The sequence below is a fragment of the Neoarius graeffei genome, chromosome 9, assembly GCF_027579695.1.
Source record: "Neoarius graeffei isolate fNeoGra1 chromosome 9, fNeoGra1.pri, whole genome shotgun sequence".
In the NCBI taxonomy this organism is placed as follows: domain Eukaryota; kingdom Metazoa; phylum Chordata; class Actinopteri; order Siluriformes; family Ariidae; genus Neoarius; species Neoarius graeffei.
In genome coordinates this window covers 23,992,269-24,016,686 of record NC_083577.1, presented here as the reverse complement: position 1 = coordinate 24,016,686, position 24,418 = coordinate 23,992,269, and the positions used below count along the sequence as shown (strand labels likewise).

The window sequence follows — 24,418 nt, the reverse complement described above, 5'->3', positions numbered from 1 at the left end:
TTGGAATTACATCCTGACCCTCTCTTGATAAACTCTCTCTTTTTTTCCCTTAATTGTAAAAGCGACCTGGGTGTGAGAAAGGCGCTATATAAATTGAACTGACTATTATTATTATTATTGTCTGGGATCTGAGAATATGATTTTGTTGCAGTTTTGCAATTGGAATGTTGGTCCAATGTTGCTTGATACAAGACTTCAGCTGCTCAACAGTCCGTGGTTGCCATTGTCTGATTCTCCTCTTCATCAACGCCATACGTTCTCAATAGGAGACAGATCTGAACTGGCAGCAGGCCAGTCAAGCACATGCACTCTATGCCTACAAAGCCATGCTGTCGTAACCCGTGCAGAATGAGGCCTGGCATTGTCCTGTTTAAACAAGAATGGACTTCCTGGGAAGAGACGTTGCCTGGATGAATATGTTACCTGTTACCAATTAACCTGTTTATTGTGGAATCTTCCAGAATGGTGTCACTTGAATATCCTATCAACTTTTCAGTCTTATTTTGCCTCTGTACCAACTTTTTTTGTGTTGCAGGCATCAAATTCTAACTTTGTTTATATTTACAAAATACAATTAAGTTGGTCAGTAAAACTATTGAAAATATTTTCTTTGTACTTTTGTCAGTTAAATAAAGTTTCACATGAATGAACAAATCACAGATTTTTGTTTTTATTGCATTTTGGAAAAATATCCCAACTTTTCTGGAAATGAGATTAGTCGTCGAATATAATATATCTTGAAGCCTAATGAGGTGGATTAAGACGTCTTCAATCCCCTTCCAAGAAGTTAGCAATTAAGGATCCAATCATGTTTTTAATGGACATAACTAAAAAGCTTGGTGATACAGTTTAAAATTAGGAAATGAAAGTCCCCCATCAGATTTGAAACAATGTAAAGTAGAAAGACTTAGTTTGGGGTGCTCTCCATCCCAAATACAATTGCCCTTTTCTAATAATCAGTTGATGGTGGCAGTGGAAGCATCATGCTAATAAAGTGAATTCAAGGCAGAACATTCGTTTTAATTACTGAAATTGTGATCTGTAAAAAAACTGACATTTTGCTCCAATTAGCAAAAACTCGTTCTTTTTTTTTATGTGAAGGTGACCAGATTTCTGAGAAGAAAACCGGGGACATTTTTGTTTCGGCAGTGAAAATATCATTAAAACATCTAATGTTTACATCTTTGTAATAAAAAGGGGAGACATTTCTGTCCATCCATCCATTATCTGTAGCCGCTTATATTGTACAGGGTCGCAGGCAAGCTGGAGCCTATCCCAGCTGACTATGGGCGAGAGGCGGGGTACACCCTGGACAAGTTGCCAGGTCATCACAGGGCTGACACATAGACACAAACAACCATTCACACTCACATTCACACCTACGGTCAATTTAGAGCCACCAATTAGCCTAACCTGCATGTCTTTGGACTGTGGGGGAAAACGGAGCACCTGGAGGAAACCCACACAGACACAGGGAGAACATGCAAACTCCACACAGAAAGGCCCTCGTCGGCTGCTGGGCTCGAACCCAGGACCTTCTTGCTGTGAGGTGACAGTGCTAACCAGTACACCACCATGCCACCGAGGTCATTTCTGGTTTTCATGTATTTTGATCATGCATTGTAGAAAAAGTGGGATTTTCCTCACTGAGTGCACTGTAGGCCGATTCTGCAACTGCTTTAGGTTAACATTCATTAAAGACAATATGAAAATCTCTGGTATGGGTACATAGTTTAGATTCTTAAATTGTAGGCTAGCTGAAATAGATGTTTTAGGCCCATGAAAATAAATATATTAAATTAATTACCATATATGCCACTAGTAATGGACAATGTATTTAAAAATATACAAAACACACAACACAATTTATATCATCAGTTTACTTCAATCTAAGCGATTTCAAGGTATGGTAACATATTATTATTATTATTGAGGATACAAATGATTCCTGATCTCCCATAGCTGAATTGACAATCTAGCCTAAATTGGCAGCCTTAATCAAAATGTGTAGTCTGCTACACATTACAACAAATTACTGACACTTTGGTAACATTACCATAAGCCTACAGCTTTACATAGCCAGCTACTCTGTAGGATAACATACCAATTTCTGTGTAAGTTAGCTTATACCGTTTAACTGTTACAATTTTACCTCAGCTAGATTTCTGTTACAGCAACGCTATATCTAGCAACAACTTCAGCTGAGTGATTGGCGCTGCACTGAGCTTTCTCCTGCTAGCATTGGCCACAGTAGGCTATGGTTTGTTCGGTCAGCTGCTACATCTCAATACAGTGTGACAAGCAATATTATGTCATATACAACATCACAAAACGTAGTTTACACATTTAAAGGCAAAATAACATCAATGACAAACAACGTCACTTAGGCCTACAAGAAAAGACTATGGTTCACCTGTCCAGGAGCGGATGAAGCGATCTGTCAAAGCTGAATGAATGACTTTAGTTGGGGCAAAGATTCTAGCGCTCTGCTATAAAGTTGTTCCTCAGCTCTACCAATCAAAATACTGGAAAGGCTATCACCAGAGGTGTTCTAGAACATCTCTGCTATTGGCCTGAGCCCATCTTAAAGTGATCCACAAAACAATAGATGCTTTGCTCTGTCACATGACCCTATAGCAACGGTAACTGGAATGCTACGACAGGGGGCATGCTTCAGTGTTTCATTCAGCTGAGTTAATTGCTATTGGTTAGTTTTGCCATGTTTTTGGATGTATAAAAATGACGTATGGGCGTTGTGTGAGACGGCTGCCTCTCCAGTAGCTCTGTAGTTTTTAGCTCTTTAAACCTCTTTTTGCCCACCTTTTTACTCTTCTTACGAAGACATAGTGTGTTTTACTTATATCACATGAATATTTTTAACTTTAACAGGCAACCAGGAGCCAGTTTTCTCACTTATTTGAGAGAGGAGCTGCTGGCCCTGAAAACAATGGGATGAGCCGGGATATGACACTCCATCCCGGCTGAGTTAAGGAGGAAACCCAGGGGCTGCAAAGCTGGAGCTAAGCTAAAAGCTAGGCTAGCGGACAACTGGCGGCACTACAAACCATCCATTCCCTCTGTTATCATGGGGAATGTGAACTCGCTGCCGAATAAAGTCGACGAGCTTTCCGCTCTGAACAACCAGTGGATTTATTGGGAGAGTAGCTTATTTATCTTTACGGAGACATGGCTAACACACCTTGTACCGGATGCTAACGTGGACCTGCTGGGATTCACTGCTGTGATTGCCGACAGAGACGCTAACACATGCGGGAAAAGCAAAGGTGGGGGACTCATCATTTATGTTAACAACCGCTGGTGTAACCCGGGACATATCTCCGTAAAGACAGTTTTATGTTGCCTGGACTTGGAGCTGCTAGCCGTTAGCCTGCAGCCATATTATCTGCCGAGGGAGTTCAGTCACGTGATCACCATCTGTGTTTATATCCCTCCGAAGGCAGACACAGCTGCTGAATGTGAGGGGATTCACTCTGTCACAGCAAGGCTGCAGACACAGCACCCTGAGGCATTTATCATCATTTCTGGGGACTTTAATTATGCTACTTTGGACTCTACTTTGGCTGCTTTTTACCAAGCTGTGGATTGTCCAACAAGGAACAACAGGACAATTGACTTGCTGTATGCTAATGTGAGGGATGCATACAGAGTCACACCCCTCCCCCTACTAGGGAAGTCTGACCACAACCTGGTTCTTCTACAGCCGAAGTACACCCCCCTGGTTCAAAGGCAGCCTGCAACAACTAGCTCCATCAGGACGTGGTCCCCTGAAATGGAAGATGCCCTCAGAGACTGCTATGACATCACGGACTGGGATGTGCTGCTTAGCCCACACTGTGAGGAAATAGAGGGGCTGACACACTGTCTGACGGATTACCTCAACTTCTGTGCAGACGTGGTCTCCCCCGCTAAGACTGTAGGGTGTTACCCTAATAACAAGCCATGGGTAACACAGGAAGTCAAAGCTGTCCTCAACAGGAAGAAGGCCGCCTTCAGGAGCAGGGATAGGGAGGCGATGAAAGCAGCACAGCAGGAGGTGAAACGCTGCGTGAGGGAAGCTAAGGACAGCTACAGGAGAAAGGTGGAGCAGAAGCTGAAGGAGAACAGAATGAAGGAGGTCTGGGAAGGTGTGAAAACCATCACAGGCCACAATACAAAGACCAGAGTCATTGAGGGGACAGTGGAGAGGGCGAATGAGTTGAATGACTTCTTCAATCAGTTCAACCAGCCCACGCCCCCCCACCCTCCCCCTCACTGCAGCCATCTCTCCTTCTTCCCTCAACACACCTCCCCCCAGTCATCACAGCATTCCCCTCCTCCCCCACCTCAACACAGACTCCTCCATGCATTACTGCAGACCAGGTCAGAGGTCAACTGAGGAAGCTTCACCCCAGGAAAGCAGCAGGGCCAGACAAGGTGTGTCCCCGACTACTGAAGACCTGCGCTGCTAAACTGGATGAACCACTCCAACGCATCTTCAACCTCAGCCTGCAGCTGGGGAGAGTGCCCACCCTCTGAAAGACATCATGTATCGTTCCAGTTCCCAAAAAGAATCGGCCCAGCAAGCTGAACGACTTCCGACTGGTGGCACTCACTTCACATCTGATGAAGACGTTGGAGCGGCTCTTCCTTAGCCTCCTCAGGCCCCAGGTACAACATGCCCAGGACTGTCTGCAGTTTGCGTACCGGGCAGGTGTTGGTGTGGAAGACGCCATCCTCTACCTGCTACACCGAACCCACTCGCATCTGGATAAGGGAAATGGCAGTGAGGATCCTCTTCTTGGACTTTTTGAGTGCTTTCAACACCATCCAGCCCCTATTGCTTCAGGACAAACTGAACAGGATGTGAGTGGACCCCTGCCTGGTCACCTGGATCTCCAGCCACTGACAGGCCGCAGTACGTCAGGCTGAAGGACATCACGTCTGACACTGATTAGCAGCACCGGAGCACCCCAGGGCACGGTGCTGGCCCCTCTTCTCTTTACCCTGTACACCGCGGACTTCTGCTACAACTTGGAGCTGTGTCACATTCAGAAGTTTGCCGATGACACAGCCATCGTTGGGTGTATCAGTGACGACAGAGAGGAGGAGTATAGGAACCTGGTGAGGGACTTTGCTGCGTGGTGCAACAGGAACCATCTGCAGCTCAACACCTCGAAGACCAAGGAGCTGGTCATTGACTTTGGGAGGTCCAGACCAAGGTCACGACCAGTTCTGATTGAGTCAGTCGAGGTGGAGGCTGTGGATTCCTACAAGTACCTCGGGCTGTGGCTGGACAGCAAGCTCGACTGGACTTGCAACACCAATCACTTATACAGGAAGGGACAGAGCAGGCTATACTGCCTTAGGAGGCTGCGGTCCTTTAACATCTGCAGGAAACTCCTGTGGATGTTCTATCAGTCTGTGGTCACCAGTGTCCTGTTTTACACTGTGGTGTGCTGGGGGGGCAGCACATCCAAGAAGGACACATCCAGGCTGGACAAACTGATCAGGCGGGCCGGCTCTGTGGTCGGCATGAAGCTGGTGACGGTGGCAGAGAAGAGGTCTATGGACAAACTATTGAACATCATGGACGATGCCAGTCACCCTCTGCACACCGTCATCAGCAACCAGAGGAGCCTGTTCAGTGACAGAATGCTCCTTCCCAAGTGCAGGATGAAAAAAACTCAAAAACTCCTTTGTCCCTCATGCCATCAGACTGTACAATAGAGCCCTGCACTCCCGCGGGAGTCCCGCGGGACTTGCGGGACCCGACGCAAAGCAGTGCGGTGCGGGACAAATTTTGAAAGCTCATTGCGGGCGCGGGCGGGAGCGGGAGTGCACATATGCGGCGCGGGCAGGAGCGGTGATAAGCTGCAGTCCCGCTAACTAAAAATGTGTTTGAAATAAAATTTATAAATTATTAATTTATGTCTATCGTATATAATTTGTGCTGGATATTTTATTTGGCATTAATAAAAACATTTTAAGATGCCTAAATTTGCAGAGAGAGTCAGATTTCCAGATTGAGTGAGGAATGGCATCTAAAATTTGCCATTGATCACCCTAATGGGAAATCCTTTGATCACTCTAATGACTCACAGTTCACACCCAGCTAGCAAGAGAGCCATGAGTGAAGTGATTTACTGCTTGCGTTAGTCTACAACTTTAATCAGAGAGACAGGTTACACAGTGACGGTAGGCTTGACTCAATGCTATCCCAGAAATCCTTCCTGTAATATGCAAATTTGGCCGTCCAATCAGAGGCGGCCACATTTGCATATTACAGGAAGGATTTCTGGGATAGCATTGAGTCAAGCCTACCGTCACTGTGTAACCTGTCTCTCTGATTAGAGTTGTAGACTAACTCAAGCAGTAAATCAGTTCACTTCTCTTACTAGCTCTGCTTTGCAATTTAAAAAAAACAAACAAAAAAAACCACACCATTGGTACAAAGCAAGCCCATTCACTTTTTTATGCTGATCAGAGAATTACAATGGTTTCTCATGTGATAAAAATGTGCGATTCGCGATTAAATATTTTAATTGCTTGACAGCACTAATTATTATTATTATTATTAGAGACACTACATGCTGAATTCAGAAACAAGGTAAATAATAACAAACGTGAACGTGAGCTGTAGATATTTATGCTCAAATCCACTCAAAGTAGGGGGCGGGGCACCATCACGCTGTGTCAAGACAAGAACTTTCCTGAGAAATAACGCGAACTTCTGCATCATGCGGGATTTGAGGGCGGGAGCGGGACAAAATATGGCAGGCACGGGCGGGAGCGGGACTGAAAATCATAATTTTTTTGTGGGCGCGGGCGGGAGCAGGACTGAAAATCATAATTCTTTGCGGGCGTGGGCGGGAGTGGGACTGCACAATGCGGGCGCGAGCGGGATCGGGACTGGAAAATCCGACCCGCGCAGACCTCTACTGTACAACTCCTCTCTGGGGGGAGGGGGGGGGTAACAGGAGGACAGGAAGGAGCAGTAGCTTAGCCTAACAATAAGCAATACCGGACAATGTGCAATATAACATTCAATATAAAGTGCAATATCTCTCCTGCTGCCCCCCTCCCTTTTTTCCCTCTCCTCTCTCTCCTCCTTCCTCTCTTCCCCATATCTTATTCTTTTTATATTTGTATGTGTAAATACTTAATTTATTTTAATTTATCTAGAAGTTTTTCTCCATTTCTTTTCTCTGTTTATCTGTAATGATGCTGCTGGAATCTTAATTTCCCTGAGGGAACCCGCCCAAAGGCATCAATAAAGTTTTATCTAATCTAATTAAATCGTGCAATAATGTAATTAATCATCAGGGGAAAAATAGAGAAATTTCCAAACATAGAAGGGAAAAATGAGGAAAATGCATTCAGCGGGACTTGGTGTCAAACGAAAAGGTCAAAAAACGCTATGGTATGCTCACTTCATTTCCACAAAGATAAGAATAAAAAAATTCATTTCACAATTGCAGCAAGGTGTTCATTCATACAATGAAGTGAACATGAGCCCCTGCACAGCCTCACCTTCACCAAGACTTAAGTGTATTTACATTCGGGGATCCTTCAGAGCATGTTGTGCGTGCGCTTGGGACCCAGTCATTATGGGAAACACCTGATGCTGATTTGAGTGCAATCAGCACGTGCTTAAGGACACAGAGGCTTTGTGAAGTCTTATCATCATCACTGTCACATTTGTTTATAGCCATGTTTATGACTCTGCTTCCAGTTTCATTTGTGTTTTGTTCATGCCTGCTAATAAACACTCTTCCTGCACTTAGACCCATCTACTGCCGCATACCTGACACAATACTTCACAAAGTCTCTGTGAAAACAGTGTGCTGATTGCACTCAAATCAGTATCAGGTGTTTCCCATAATGACTGGGTCCCAAGGGCGCACAATGTGCTCCAAAGGATCCACGAATGTAAATGCACCTGTCTCGGTGAAGGTGAGGCTGTGTTGAGGCTCATGTTCACTTCACTGGATAAGAATGAGCACCACGCTGCAGTTGCGATATATATATATATATATATATATATATATATATATATATATATATATATATATATATATATATATATATATATATAAGGTAAGGATTTATCCTTACTTTTTGGAAATGAAGTCAGCAAACCCTAGGGTTTTTGACCTCTCTGTTCAACACTGAGTCCCACCAAATGTTTTTTTCCCCATTTTTTCCCCTTTTACATTTAGAAATTTCTCTATTTATCCCCCTGATGATTAATTACTTTTGGTAAATTAAAAAAATCTGATGTCTTTGTTTCATTCAAAAGGATATGTACATCCAAAAATGCAGCAAAACCTTCCCATACCAATCAATAACAACGCATTGTCATGGCGCCCCAGTTACCGTCGCTATGGGGTCACGTGATGGTACAAAGCCTCTATATGTGAGGTGTCTGCTGAAATCTCGTAGATGGTTTTTTTTTTTGGTCTGTTTTTTTTTTTCCCTGGGTCTGTCAGTCATAGTTAAAATAGGGACATTTCTGGGGACAGCTCTAGCTGGGGACAGGCCACCAAAAACAGGGACTGTCCCCGGAAAACAGGGACTTCTGGTCACCCTAATTATGTACCCATGTTACCGCCATCAAGCTTTTGAAATGTGGACAGGAGCCAGACAGTGGATGATATAGAGCTGTTTCCATGGTAACATGATTCACATGGATGTTTACTGTGTTTAACATGGTTTAATGATAATAACCAGGTTTTTATAGCACCAAGATTTTAAATATCAGGCTAAATTTAAATGAAAAATCAAGCTGTGGTGGAAAATTTGTTTACAGTGTCTGTGTGACATACAGTATACGTAGCAATCGAGTTGATTCTGCATACGTACTGCACTGTATAGCTATTGTTGTTAAAAAGGGCACACAAGAAAGAACATGTGTTATTGATTTATTTTTAATGCTTACCGTTTATATCTTGTATTTTTCTTCAATTTTAATTGGAGTAGTGGGAGTGTAGTATTAACCAGCAGGTGGCAATAGAGCACTGTTATGCTGTGTTTCTAGCTCGCACATGACTTCACATGCCATTATGACACACAGCCCTAATGCAGCATGGGTAAAGCTCTCCATAAATAAAAAACAACAACAACCCATATATCCTTATGTCCATACAATGCCAATGGGTCATGCACCTGGATGAACGCACCTCAATCCCATAGAAAATTTACCAGGTGAAATGTCAAAATAGACCAAAACTCTGGCTTGGTAGTGGAAGAGTGGGCTATAATCGACAGGACCTGACTAAAGTCACTGGTGGAATCTGTTATTAAAGCAAAGAGAGGTGTAATGAAATAACGAAGGAAAGACATGACACATACGACTATTTTTTCTTGGCTGCTTATGGGAAAAGATGTGTACCATTATAGTTATAACAGATTTGCCTTTCATTATTGCCGATAATACCTTTGACTTGGTTGCATTTTTATGATCCCTATTCAGAGACCACATACATATCCATAATGTATGATGAACTCACATAACACAACAGCTTCCACTGAAATCCAGGACATGCTGTATATAAATGCTTCCATGAATATGAGTGTTATAACAGGGTCAGGCTTGATAAGCAAGTTATGCATGTGTTATAAATGTTCTGTGACGTGCGTGATATTGTGTTAGATGTGCATGACGGAGTGAGCTCACCTCATCCTGATCCACCATCTGCTGTTTCAGTGACTCTGCCAGCTGACTCTGCTGATTGATCTCATCATCCTGGTCAGGAAGAACATGAGTGTGTGTGAGTCAGAGAGGGGGGACAGATAAAAAGAGTGGCAACCTGTATCAACCTTCCCGGAGAAATTGCACAATAAGCACATAAACCTGTCAGTCAAACATGCAGTAATGATAGAGGAAGGGAAGTCACTGATCTAAGTCATGCTAGGCTAATTCATGATTCTCAGCTCATCTCAGAGTTAAATCCATCTCATGCAGTAACAATGCCATTTGTCTACTGTAATACAATAAAGTAAGCCAGTACAGTATTTTACTACAATTTGCAGGAATGAATGATGTCACTAATCATTTCAAAATACAGATAGATCACTGATCAATGACGATGAATGATGCTTTTCTCTAACTTTAGCCAGCTAGATAGATTTAGGGATAAACCTTTAAAGCTAGAGTGCTCGCTTAAACTGTTGTGGACTGCTCATGATGTCTTGCTTATTCATGTTCAAGTCCAAAACAGTCTAGCAGTAGCTGGGTATTGATTTTGCTATTTGCTACTCACGACTATCACCTCAGGGCAGTAATTAGCCGCTAGCCATGCAATCAAAACAGAACTGGTTTGTAACTCTATGATCAAATCAAACATTTCTCAAATGATGAAATTATCACATACGATGAGTTTGGGAAGGGTTTTGGAAATATTTTTAATATAGTATATTTTAATTCTGCAAAGAAGCACATGTATTACTTGCATGTAATACATGTGCTTCTTTGCAAAATTCAAATATACTATAATATTGAGCATTTTGCAAACAAGCAAAATGCTCAATTCTATTTACTATATATATACGTACACACACACACACACACACACACACACACACACACACACACACACACATTCACTGGATATGAGCAATCGCACGCTCTGATTGGCTACTCTCCGACTAGGATATCAGCTCATATACTGTGAGTAGAGAAAAACAAAATGGCGGAGCGTGTTGCTGAACCGACTGAGGATGAAATAAAAACTCTACTCGAAAACAAAACCCCCAAAATTTAAAAGAAACAGAAATAGCTAAAAGAATATAGTCCCCCCCCGCATATCTCCTGTTCCACACTCCAGCCCAGTCGGTGGTGGTAATGCACCTTTAAGTTGGTTTGCCAACCACCAAAAAACATTAAAGAAGAAGAAAAAATATGGAATGAAAGTAGTTGATGTTAAGAACGTATCTTTTTTTTATTTTTCAAGAATTATTATTATTGCATTTTTCACAAATTGCTACTGTCATTTTGCGAGTTTGTTTCCTGTACATTCTAAACGGAAATTATTTCGTTGGACGTTTTGTGTAATTTTTTTATTTATTGAATTTGCAAAAAATAAAAATACTCTGTTTCTCAACATCCAGTCAATGTGGATAGAATAAAACAGTTATTCCGCTTAATCTCATCATACATGGCTTATAGACAACTTGGTGCTACGCACCTCGTCAGCTATCAGCTCATGTACAACTTGATTTCATGGAATAACTGTTAAATGTGTTATCATACTGATATATATATATATATATATATATATATATATATATATATATATATATATATATATATATATATATATACACACTGAAAAAAGTGAAACAAAGCTGTTGTTCATTTAATGTATTTGTTTTCATTCCAGTGAATAAAAAAAATAGTTTGCTCCCATATTCAAAAGTTGTTTGTTAAACCTGAATATTTTAAATTCATTTAAACAACTTTTGAATATGGGAGCAAACTATTTTTTTATTCACTGGAATGAAAACAAATACATTAAATGAACAACAGCTTTGTTTCACTTTTTTCAGTGTACATTAAGTAATAAAACCAATGTATTCAGAGGCACTGTGGCTCAGTCGACTAAGGCACCATGCCATAAATCCGGGGACCCAGGTTTGATTCTGACCCGAGGTCATTTCCCGAGCCCTCCCTGTCTCTCTCCAGCTCATTTCCTGACTCTACACTGTCCTATCAAATAAAGGTGAAAAAAGCCCAAAGAAATCTTTAAAAAAACCCAATTTATTTTAATTTAGGAAAATCTGAAATAATTGCTTTGGTTCAACCATCAGAAATTGGTTTACAATGAAGTTAAATATTTCAGGTCAAATCAAATGAATTATTTATATTGTATAACACTACAATATTAGGTGTGATCGATTACCTCAATTTTTTTAATTTGAGCCAATGTTTAATTTTTTTCAGTGTATATATATATATATATATATATATATATATATATATATATATATATATATATATATATATAAAAAATATAAACACACACACAGTATTGCGCAAAAATCTTGGGCACCCTATTTTTATTCCATGCAAATTTTGTTATAGATTTCTATTTTATGACTTCTACATTATCGAGTCAGTACAAAAACATTTTAGAGTCCAAACGTTCATTTTCCAGCACAAAATTAAATGTTACAGAATTTTTTTTTTTGTATCTGAGCAGCATATTCCATAAGAGAGCACTTTTCCGATTAAAAAAAGAAAACATAATGAAGGTTACTGAGTTTTGGTGCAAAATGAAGAAGCAAGTGTGACAGTCAAAGTGTCCAGAAGAACTGTGGCTGGTTCTGTAAGATGCTCATAAAACCTACAGCTCATTTCCTTATAAAACTGCACTCATTGTACCTCAGACTACTATATATATATTTTTTAAAGCAAAGGGTCGTCTCACACCAAATATAGACTTTGTTTCATTTATTATGGCTTACTGCTGTTTATAGGATCTATACTTATACATTTATTATGGCTTATTACTGTTTATAGTATATAGTATGAAGTTTATCATACTATATACTATAAATTTTATCATACTTTTGCCACTCACAGATATGTAATATTGGATCATTTTCCTCAATAAATAAATGACCAAGTATAATATTTTTGTCTCATTTGTTTAACTGGGTTCTCTTTATCTACTTTTAGGACTTGTGTGAAAATCTGATAATGTTTTAGGTCATATTTATGCAGAAATATAGAAAATTCTAAAGGGTTCACAAACTTTCAAGCACCACTGTGTGTGTGTATATATATATATGCAAAATAATAGGGTGTGCTGGATCAAGTGCTATTTCAGCAAGCTGCTGAAAAATTATTGAGATTGCTAGGACTATTCATGCAGTTATTTTTGATTATTTCAGTGCTTGCCATCTTATCATTCATATATCAATGTATTTATATTTTTATCTTCTTATTTTAAAATTGCCTCTTATTTTTAGTTTACATTGTATTATATTTGACAGAAAAACGGAAAACAAAAACAATACTACTCTCCAGACTGCATTTTCTATCCTTGATTTGTTTTTCAGGTTTTAAGGCAATTACTTGTCATTATATGCAGTGATCTAGAGACTACTGGAAAATTCTGCGTCTGCTGAATAGCGCACATAAGAAAACGAGAAAACAGCTGAAGCAGCTGCACAGCCCGTCTCTGAATACATGCAGATTTCTCCAGATTTATAATGAGGTAATTTTGGAAATGAAGTCTCAGACCCTGCGTGAATACAGCCCAGAGTTTGTTTTTATATATATATATATATATATATTGGGTGGCACGGTGGTGTAGTGGTTAGCGCTGTCGCCTCACAGCAAGAAGGTCCTGGGTTCGAGCCCCGGGGCTGGCGAGGGCCTTTCTGTGTGGAGTTTGCATGTTCTCCCCGTGTCCGCATGGGTTTCCTCCAGGTGCTCCGGTTTCCCCCACAGTCCAAAGACATGCAGGTTAGGTTAACTGGTGACTCTAAATTGAGCCTAGGTGTGAATGTGAGTGTGAATGGTTGTCTGTGTCTATGTGTCAGCCCTGTGATGACCTGGCGACTTGTCCAGGGTGTACCCCGCCTTTCGCCTGTAGTCAGCTGGGATAGGCTCCAGCTTGCCTGCGACCCTGTAGAAGGATAAAGCGGCTAGAGATAATGAGATGAGATGAGATATATATATATATATACACACACAGTGGCGTGCACAGATAGACACGAGGTGGTGCTCAAGCACCTGCCCCTCTGCCTTCTGTCCAAAAAAGTGCCCTTTTGAAATTTTTTTTTTTACAGTTTACTGAGGCCAATGTCGACATGATCTTTTAGAAAAGCCGCGGCATTAAAAGCGTGTGAAAATAATGTCCCAATGTGTGCCCCCTCCGCACACACACCGGACCTCTGTCTCTCTTGCTCTGTCACATGAACAAGCGTGCAGTGCATTCAATGTGAGGTTGCAGCAGCATAGCGTCCTGGAAGCCACGGCCTTGTCGTAGCGCAGACAACACATCGGGCAGTCAGTCAGCTCTTCCCCTGCCCCACCAGCCAGGTAACACATGAATCGAGTGAAAATGTATTGTTTGCCCTCTAAGCCCAAGCTGTAATTATTTTGTCGTGAAATAGCCCGTCGCATACAGAAACAACTGCACATGGCAGCCTTTGCCAGCTTATTTGCTCCCTTTCCATATGGAGAAACAAACTGAACAACATTTTAAATGTAGCCTAAATCATTAAGGCAACCCCACTCTCCATCAATTCCGACCTGTTTTTATAACATGATTAAGAATATCACGTTATGCTAGTATGCACGCCGTTATGCAAATAAAGGAGAGCTCCGTTGAGCCCATTGAGTGTGTATATTTCGTTACAAATTTTAAGATGATCTCATGGAAATCTGTGAATAAACACAGTCTTGAGACTCAAGTCAGTGACGGGAAGATCAGACTTTATCAGACTTTTTAAAGATGGAACTACAGAAAAATACCCAAAACTCTGATATGATTATGAACACAAGAGGAGGGTTAAATCTCAGATTTTTATAATAAGGTGTTCCACATGCACAAAAAAGTGCCCTTTTTTCCCCCCAGAGCACTTACCCCCCAAAATGTCTGGGCACGCCACTGTATATATACATACATACATTATATATATATATATATATATATATATATATATATATATATATATATTTTTTTTTTTTCAAAAGACATGAATGAGACCATTATTGAATACTTTCTATACTTTTCTACATAAGACTACATCTGAGCTACACTACATACTACATCTATGGAGCACTTGCATGTGACGTCACAGCCGATCCAGATTGTGACAGACGCCATCTTGTCAGTCAAACGCCATATTCCGCCTTCTACTTCTGGTTCTACTTCTGCTTTTACTTCTACCTTTTCTTCTGGAAAACCCTACTATATACAATTCTACTACAACGGCTGCGGCTACAAGCTCTCCCTACCTGTGCACGTTTTTTATGTTTTTTGTGTGTATTTTTGCGTGTTGTTCACAGCAAAATCCCCAGTGTTGAATTAACACCCAGAGTGTTGATTTAACACCCTACTGTGTTTATATAGGTCCAGTTGGACCCAGATTAACTCTGAAAGTGTTAATTCAACACTGAGGAATTTGCTGTGTTCGTCTGTACCGGACTTCAATATCCACTACAACCGTATGGACTTACTGGACATTGGTTTCCAGCAGAAAATGACGGTTTGTAGCGATTTCCATCGCATGCACAACATTCCGGACGAGATAGCGAGACCAGCAGGGTCTCCATGGATTGTTATCGGAAGCAAAGCGAAGGAGGCGGCGCCGGGAGCGGAAGCAAAAGCGAGGCTGCAGAGCCGGCCTGTTGACTAAGCTCAGAAAACAGCCACTCAAACCTCCACTGCCAAGCCTCTACCTCTCCAACGCCAGATCCATGTAAACAACATGGACAATTTGGAATTACAGCTGGAATTACCTTATTCTATTCTATAATCGGCTGGTCAGTGCTATACTCAATACTTAAGTGACTTACCCATCCAATGAGGATTCTTGTTTACAAGATGCCACATCTGAGTCGCTGACAAATCCTGAATTTCTGTAAAGAAAACTGTCCAGAGATTTATAAGCACGCAGTGCTTCACCACTGAACAGCGAGGGAAAGTTAATGAGGTAATTATACACATCCGGGTATTCCGCTGGCAGTTCAAAATCCGGTCGTGAAAACTCCGTCCGGTAAGCCATAAGGGTCACAAATCTGTAGATCGTTTATTTTAGACATATATCTAGTTATCTGTTCATTAGAAAAATGAGCCGTGTAGTCCGTCGGTTGAAATTGATCCATTCTGTACACGAGTGCAGCAGTATTCAGCGGTGTTTTTGACCGACAAGATGGCGGTTGTGTACTTTCCGGTCATGTGACTGCAAGATCTCTATAGCTCATTTCAATCAATCTACTTTTTCATTTTTATGAAACGGGAAAGAAAATTCTTGTTAAAAATTGTCTTGTATAATGAAACCACATCCGTATGTTTATACTGTTATCTTTAGTGGGATGTACCTTGTCATCAAGCTGCTGGTAGAGATCATTGATCAGCTCTTCGTACTGGGTTTTCTCCGTGTCACAAAGAGGTTGGGGAGGCGGAGCTAGACTGTCAATTGTAGGTGTGGCTTCTGCGTTTTTCATTTCCTTACTTTTCTGCTGCTCTTCGACTGGAACCGCTTCACCTGAAATAAAGTGTTTGAGTTTATTATTGTAAACACTGGCCAATATGTTTGACAAATTCAACTATATGCAAAAGTTTTGGCACCCTTCCGTTTTGATTTTTTTTCCCCTCCTCTTTAGACTTTAATCCATGTTAGCTGAAAATAATTTGAAACCAGCTATCTGTAATTTCTTCAAATCTCTCAGTGTTACATTTACACTTAGAAGAAAAGCCATAGACGTATCTGAAACTAAAGATCACTGACACAGAGGAAGCCAATAAATCATCTAAATACTTCCTGCTCACAATGGCCAGTGACGAAAAATCCAAGACAGATATAGGAAAGAGTTGAACCAAGATTTATGAGGCAGTGTTTATTTCCACAGCTTGGTTAAAACACAGCAGATCTGCCTGCCTTGAAAAGCTTTCAGAACCAGTTAAAGAGCATCTGTAATATGAGACTTGTTTTCTTACAGAGATGGAATAAGGAACTCTGTCAGACTGATTTCAATAATAAAGCTTACTTTTCATAATGGAAAAGGGAATCACATTTTATATATATATCAACAGGAGATGAGGTCTGTGCTTGCAGATTAGACTAACACCCAAAAACAATGTGTGTGATTTAGAGAAAGAGGGAGGAGAAGGGGAAAAAAATGGGCCAGATGGAGAGTCGACGAAGCCTTAAGAGCTGCCTGGTTGGACTTTGCTGAACAGATGCTCTGATTTTGCTTATTTGTCTTTTCCCTCTGTCTCTCCATTTGTTCTCCTCTTCTTTATACAATCAACTAAATGCATGTCGTCTTCCAGGCTTCATCATCTCTACCTCTGAGTCCCGCCCTCAACCACAGCATGCACTACTAAATTCAAAACCATTAGTATAAACCTCATCGAATAAGCATTTGGAATATACCCTGTGCTTCAAGTATTATGCAATATTGTTTCTGTCATTGATTATTTTCTCCAGACTTGATCCTGCTTGTGGCTATTTTCATGGCTATAGTATACATAATATAAACATTAATCCCCACATTTCCCATTCATGCTCTTTAGCCTCACTAGATCAGCGCTTTATGTTCTCAAAGTCATTTTAGCTGTCTCAGAAAAAAAACAATAAAAGAAGGAGAAACATCTTATGCATTTCAGTATTAATGGATCTGAATTTGGGTCTAAAAAGATTAGGGGGCAAAAATATCACATCATCTTTAATCATATTCAAACATGGACCATTTCATGAATCTAACAATCATGGCTGTCTGTAGGATTAATGATCTGGGTAAAAGTACAACGTCTCTGAAATAATGACATTTGCTCGGTTATGTACAGTACATAGAGAAGGAGGAAAGTAGACCAATTACTTCAGATTCAAGCAAAGGACACAGAAATCTGGAAAAGTTATATAACATCAGAAAAAGGGTCTTTCTAGAAATTATCTGTTGGAAAGTCTTCATTATGTTATATTATAACCTAATCGATTTATAAAATATACCCAGCCTGGGTATAAAAAAGTTGCACACACTAATATTTCATTGGACCGCCTTTTGCTTTGATGAAGATGCACATTCACTGTGGCGTTGTTTCAACATCCCTATACATCATCACAACATTTATTTCCATCCAGTGTCACATTAATTTTTCACTGAGATATTGTCTTGATGATGGGAGAGTTGAGCCACTCTGTCAAGTCTTCTCCAGCATCCCAAAGATTCGTAATGGGGTTAGGGTCGGGACTCTGTGGTGGTTAATTCATGTGTGAAAATGGTTCCTCATGCTCCCTGAACCACTCTTTCATAATCTGAGCCCTAATTTTATGCACGTGCCATCAGAAAAGAAAAAAAAAACACTGATCTGATAACCTGATCATCAGGTCATCAGCTGACTTCATTTCATGCCCCATAATGTTGCTGAGCCTCGACCTGACCAACTGAGCAACCCCAGATCATAACACTGCCTCCAGAGGCTTGTAGAGTGGCCAGTATGCATGATGGATGTATTGCTTCATGTGCTTCCTTTCTTACCATGACACACCCATCACTCAGGAATAGGGTCAATTTGGACTTCTCCGACCACATGACATTTTTCATTTCCACTTCAGAGTCCAGTCTTTATGCTCCCTCGCAAATTGAAGCCTTTTCTCCTGATTAGTTTCACTAACAAGTAGTTTTATTATGGCCACACAGCTGTTTAGTCCCAATCCTGTGAGTTCTCATCACACTATGAGTGAGGAAATGCTCTTAATTTCACTATTAAACATAGTTGTGAGTTCTACTTTCCAATTTTTTATGATTTGACTTCACCAAGCATTTCAATTATCTCTGATCACAGTCAGTCAATATTTTTTTCCGACCACATTTTTTTCCATGAAGTTAACGGTTCACCACTATCCTTCCAGGTTTTAATAATGCATTGGACAGTTATTAACCCAATTCCAGTTATTTCAACAATCTTCTTAGTTGTTTTCTTTGCCTGATCCAGGCCAATCGTTTGACTCTTCTGAAATACAGTAACATCTTTTCCATGACTATGGGATATGTCTTCTGGCATGTTTGTTTAAGAAATGAGAAGCTACTCACTGCATCAGTTAAGGTTAAAATAATTGTTGCCAGCTGAAACATTAATCACTGCAGTAACTATCTAATCAAAGACTCTTAAGTATTTGCTTATTTTAAATCCAAATGGCAACTTTTTTTGGCCATGCATATTCATTAGATTTGTCATCATTATGAGATTGGTTTTGGTGGCAGATGTTTTTTTTTTAAATCCTTTTTTTTACTCTATGTATATACTATCCTATAATACAGATGAGGAGGTGAGGGTTAAAGTCTTTACTCAAAGTCAAAACACTACAGGGATTTGAACTCAAACTGTTTAGCTGGAAAATGTTACCTTTAATAATCTGCTTTCCCTTGTCAAGACATCCAAGCTTTACATTAAAATTCTCTGACATGAAGGCCAAATATATTTCCATGTAATAGAAATATATTAACAAGAAATTACACTAAATGCTTGTAGTTATAGTTTTATTATTATAGTCAGTGATTCTGGTTAATGTGGTTGGCTGAAAGGTACACAAGTTTGTGGACACTCAGATGTTCTTGTTGAACATACTATTCCAGATTTCATCCCTGTTTGCTGTTATATCTTTTCTAGGAAGGCTTTCTATGACATTTTGGGAGTGTGGCTATGGGGATTTGTATTCATTCAGCTCCAAGAGCATTAGTGAGATCAGGTACTGATGTCAAGTGAGATGACTTGGTGTGCTGCCGGCTTTCAAATTCATCCCAAAGGTGTTCAGTGGGGTTGAGGTTAGGGATCTGTGCAGGACACTCAAGTTCTTCCACTCCAACCTTCTGAAACCATGGTGCTTGCTTTGTGCACAGAGGCATTGTCATGCTGGAACAGGTTTGGGCCTCTTAGTTCCAGTGAAGGGAAATTGTAAAGCTACAGTGTACAAAGACAGACATTCAATACAATTGTGTGATTCCAACTTTGTGGCAACAGTTGGGGGGAGGAACAGATATGAGCATGATGGTCAGGTGTCCACATACTTCTGGCCTTGTAGTGTACATGATACACTGTCAAAACCAAAGCAACATTTTTCATCACACCATATATTTTAAGAAATGATCATAGTGCAAGTCTAAGATTTCCAATATTAGTGTATTACTCTATATTAGAAATTCATATGACAGCATGTCAAAAAAAGGAAATACTTTTCCTTCTTTCACTCTACCTCTCCTCCAGCGCTTCAGCTCATTCTCCAGGCGCTGGATAATGATCTTCAGCCCTCTATTCTTCTCCTTCTCTTTCTCATACTTCTTCTTCCACTCCTCAGCCGTCAGCTCCATGTTGACTGACACTGTGTTCTTGATGGTCTTGGCTCTGTGTATGTTTGTGTGTGTGTGAGAGAGAGATGGAGTTCCATGATGTTATTCTTTAATTATATATATATATATATATATATATATATATATATATATATATATATATATATATATAAAGGCACTGCCTAAAAGTGGAGCTCCCGATAAGTGTAAAATGTGTTAGTAAATAATCCCATGTTATTAAAAAAAAAAGTAAATTAAAATAAGTGCTGGATAAAAGCCCATCTATCTTATGTAAATAAAGATACATATTTCATTGTCCAGTGGTCAAGTGTTTATGAGATACTTTGTCTTGCACTTACAATCGAGTTTCCTGTGGTCGCAAAAGCCAGCAAAATTCAGGTCGATGCTTTACCATATTCTCTTAAGTATGCAGCTTTGCTCCGCACACAGGGAGCTCCGCTATAATTTGTTGGTCCTTTTTTAGCTAAGTAATAATTAGTGTGTGTTACTAGAACTGGTGCTCTCTCAGGGTTCCTTTGCTTTAATTAAGCACTGAACTGGAGACTGGCGTCTAATGAGCACTAAAGCTCAGTGTGTAACTAAACTAAACTAAACTAACCACAAGTACAAACACTAAAGGAATAAAACAGAAAACACGCATGGTCGCACACTTTTCTCTGACACAGTAATATGGGTGAAAAATCCTTAATAACACACAGAGGAGCAGCAAAATGATTTTGTAAATCACCTGAACAGTGCTCTCCTGTTTACATAAAACTGAAACACATAGCTGTCTCACAGACAGTATTGGAGCTCTGAAGACTTCTCTAAAGATGCTATACTGAGTCTATAAATATCCTGTCATGGAAGGACAATACAATGATTTACTCCTCTTGTTGATAGACACTGATGCAGACTAAAAACAATGAATATATGTCACATCAACACAAGAATCTGTCAGGAGTGGCAAGCTGAGGTGAAGTGAGGACCCAAGAGCAGACTCAGATGGCAGAAAGGCAACGGTACAGTAGGGCTCAGGCAAAAATCAGGAGTCAAAAACAGGCCAGGAGGTCAAAAACACAGAGGAGCAGGTAGACACGATCAGGGACAAAAAACAGGACAGAAAAATCTTCACAAAAACTGATGAACACAGGGACAAGGGAAATCCAGGCAGAGGTAACAAAAGACAATTCAAAAGAACAGGCAGGCAAAAACAGGGACAAAAAACTGGACAGAAAAACTTGACAAAAAAACAAGGAGAAATTCAGGCAGGGGGAATCAAGAAGATACAATATCAATGAGCTGTAGCGAGGCGAGGAAAGTCTACAAGAGACAGTCTGGCAAATAGAGTAGCTCCAAACAGTTCTTAAAAAGCCCTGGCTGATGGGAGAGGAGTGGTAGCAGGTGTGGGAGTGCCACTTCAGGAAATGGCCTTCAGCAAGGCAGGACTGAATTCCTGTCCTGGATCCGGTCTGGAGACGGCATGGAAGTCCCACAATCTAAGGCATGGATGGGCTGGACCAGACTGTGACAGTACCCCCCCCCCCCCCCCCAACGGGCACCTCCAGGTGCCTTAGAAAGTGCCTCAGGGTGTTGTTGGTGGAAGTCCATGGTAAGGGTGGGATCCATAATGAACCTGACAGGAACCCAGCTCCTCTCCTCAGGACCATACCCCTCCCAATCAACCAGATACTGGAGTCCTCTGCCTCAGCGTCGTACCTTCAGCAACCTCCCGAAAGTGAAGACCCCACCACCATCTATGAACCTGGGTGGAGGAGGGGGTCTGGAGGGTGGGGACAGGGAACTGGAAACAAGGGGTTTGACTTGGGAGACATGGAAATTTGGGTGAATACGGCGCATGGTTTCGGGCAGAGACAGTCTTACAGAGCAGGGATTAATTACCTTGGAGACGGGGAAAGGTCCTATGAACCTGGGAGCCAATTTGCAGGAGACCGTCTTGAGGGGCAAGTGGCGAGTGGAGAGCATTACCTGCTGCCCCACCCAATAGATGGGAGCTGCCGAGCGATGTTTGTCGGCTTGCTCTTTAAACATCTTGACAGAATATAGGAGCTTTTTCCTGGTCAATGCCCACATTCTCCTGCAGCAGTGCACAAACATCTGGGCAGAGGGCATGGCGACTTCTTCTTGGACGGGGAAGAGTGGTGGCTGGTAACCCAGATAGCACTGGAAGGGGGAAAGACCTGTAGCAGAGGTGGGTAAGGAGTTGTGAGTATGCTCTATCCAAGGAAGAGTCTTGCTCCAGGAGGCAGCATCCTTGGACACCATGCACCTGAGAGCCACTTCCAGCTCCTGGTTGGCCCGTTCCGTCTGTCCATTGGTCTGAGGGTGAAAACCTGAAGACAGACTGTGAGAAGCACCAATGAGTTTACAGAAAGCCTTCCAGAATTGGGCAAAGAACTCAGGTCCACGGTCTGATACAATGTCTGAGGGGAGTCCGTGTAGATGGAAAACATGGAGTATCAGCAATTCAGCAGTCTCCTTGGCGGTGGGAAGCTTGGACAGAGGGATAAAATGAACAGCTTTAGAAAAATGGTCGACAACAGTGAGGATACAAGTATTGCCACCTGAATTGGGGAGTCCTGTGATGAAATCCAGGGCTATGTGTGACCAGGGCCAGCGGGGAACATGAAGGGGTCTCAGCAGGCTGGCAGGGGGTCTGTTGCCAGTCTTGTTCCTGGCACAGATGTTGCAAGCTGCCACAAACCTCTGGACATCCTCCTTGATGGATGGCCACCAAAAAGGTTGTTGGATGAGTGCCAGAGTCCAGGCTGCTCCTGGGTGGTACGCCATTCTGGAGCCATGACCCCACTGCAACACCTGTGTCTGCACAGAAACAGGAACAAAAAGATGGTTAGGAGGTGCATTACTGGGCCCTGGGTCCTGCTGATGGGCTTTCTGGACCAGGGTTTCCACCTCTAACAAAGCAGTCCCCACCAGGCACCATGGAAGAAGGATGGTCTCGGGGAGGTTGATTCCTCCTGGAGGGGAGAAAACATTCTGGACAAGGCATCGGCCTTACCATTCTTAGAGCCTGGGCGGAAGGAAAGTGTGAACTTGAAGCGAGAAAAGAAGAGAGACCATCGGGCCTGACAAGAATTGAGGTGCTTGGCAGTCCTGAGGTATTCGAGGTTCTTGTGATCTGTCCATATGATGAAGGGAAGGTCTCACTCCTCCAACCAATATCTCCATTCTTCCAAGGCCAGTTTAACGGCCAACAGTTCCCAATTGCCAACGTCATAGTTTCTCTCAGAGGGGGAAAGCCGACGAGAGAAGGAGCAAGGATGAAGCTTGTTGTCACTAGCCGATCTTTGGGACAATATGGCCCCCACCCCTGACTCTGAAGCATCGACCTCAACCACAAACTGCCGGAACGGATCTGGAATGGTGAGTATAGGTGCTGACGTGAACCTTCGTTTGAGCTCGGAGAATGCCTTCTCGGCCCCTTCCTCCCAGCTGAAAGGGACCTTGGTGGAAGTTAGAGCTGTGAGGGGCCCAGCCACCATACTAAAAGTTCCTGATGAATCGCCTGTAGAAATTCACAAACCCAAGAAACCGCTGGAGTTCTCGTCAAGAGGATGGGTGGGCCAGTCAGCAACTGCCTTGAGTTTCAGGGGGTCTATCTGAATCTGTGCGGGGGAGATAATGAAACCCAGAAAGGAGACAGAACTTCTATGGAACTCACATTTCTCGGCCTCAACAAAGAATTTATTTTCCAGGAGTCATTGAAGGACCTGCCTGACGTGGATGCGGTGTTCATCAAGGGAGCAGGGAAAAAAAATCAATATATCATCCAGATAAAAAAAACCAAAAATGTTAAGGTAGTCCCTGAGGACATCATTAACAAGGGCCTGGAAAACCATGGGAGTGTTAGTCAGGCTGAATGGAACCACGAGATATTCATAGTGGTCTGTGGGGGTGTTAAACGCCATCTTCCATTCGTCCCCTTCCCTGATCCTCATGAGATGGTAAGCATTATGCAGGTCTAGCTTGGTGAAAATCTAGGCTCCTTGGAGTAACTCAAACACCATAGACATGAGAGGTAGGGGGTAACGGTTCTTGATGGTGATGTCATTTAGCCCACAGTAATCAATGCAAGGGCACAAGGATTTGTCCTTCTCCACAAAAAAGAATCCTGTCCCTGCAGGAGAAGAGGAGGGATGAATAATTCCAGCTGCTAAGGACTCTGTGATGGCTTGCCTTTCAGAAGGAGAGAGAGTAAAAGTCACCGCCTAGGTGGTGCAGTCCCAGGGAGAAGATCAATTCCACAGTCATAGGGCCTATGGGGAGAAAGGGAAACAGCTTGAGACTTGCTGAACACAGGTTTCAAGTCATTATCCTTGGGAGGCATGTTAGAGAGGTCAGGATATT

The 24,418-nt window shown here is 41.7% G+C and overlaps 1 protein-coding gene across 1 annotated transcript in view; it reads right to left on the bottom strand.

The window, feature by feature from the left end:
* kif5c (kinesin family member 5C) overlaps positions 1 to 24,418 on the bottom strand; it is a 152,566-nt gene that overhangs the window by 61,066 nt on the left and 67,082 nt on the right. Inside the window, 3 exon segments of the mRNA XM_060930522.1 lie at positions 9,677 to 9,745; positions 16,058 to 16,224; positions 19,936 to 20,084. Of these exon segments, the coding sequence (XP_060786505.1) occupies positions 9,677 to 9,745; positions 16,058 to 16,224; positions 19,936 to 20,084 (385 nt within the window).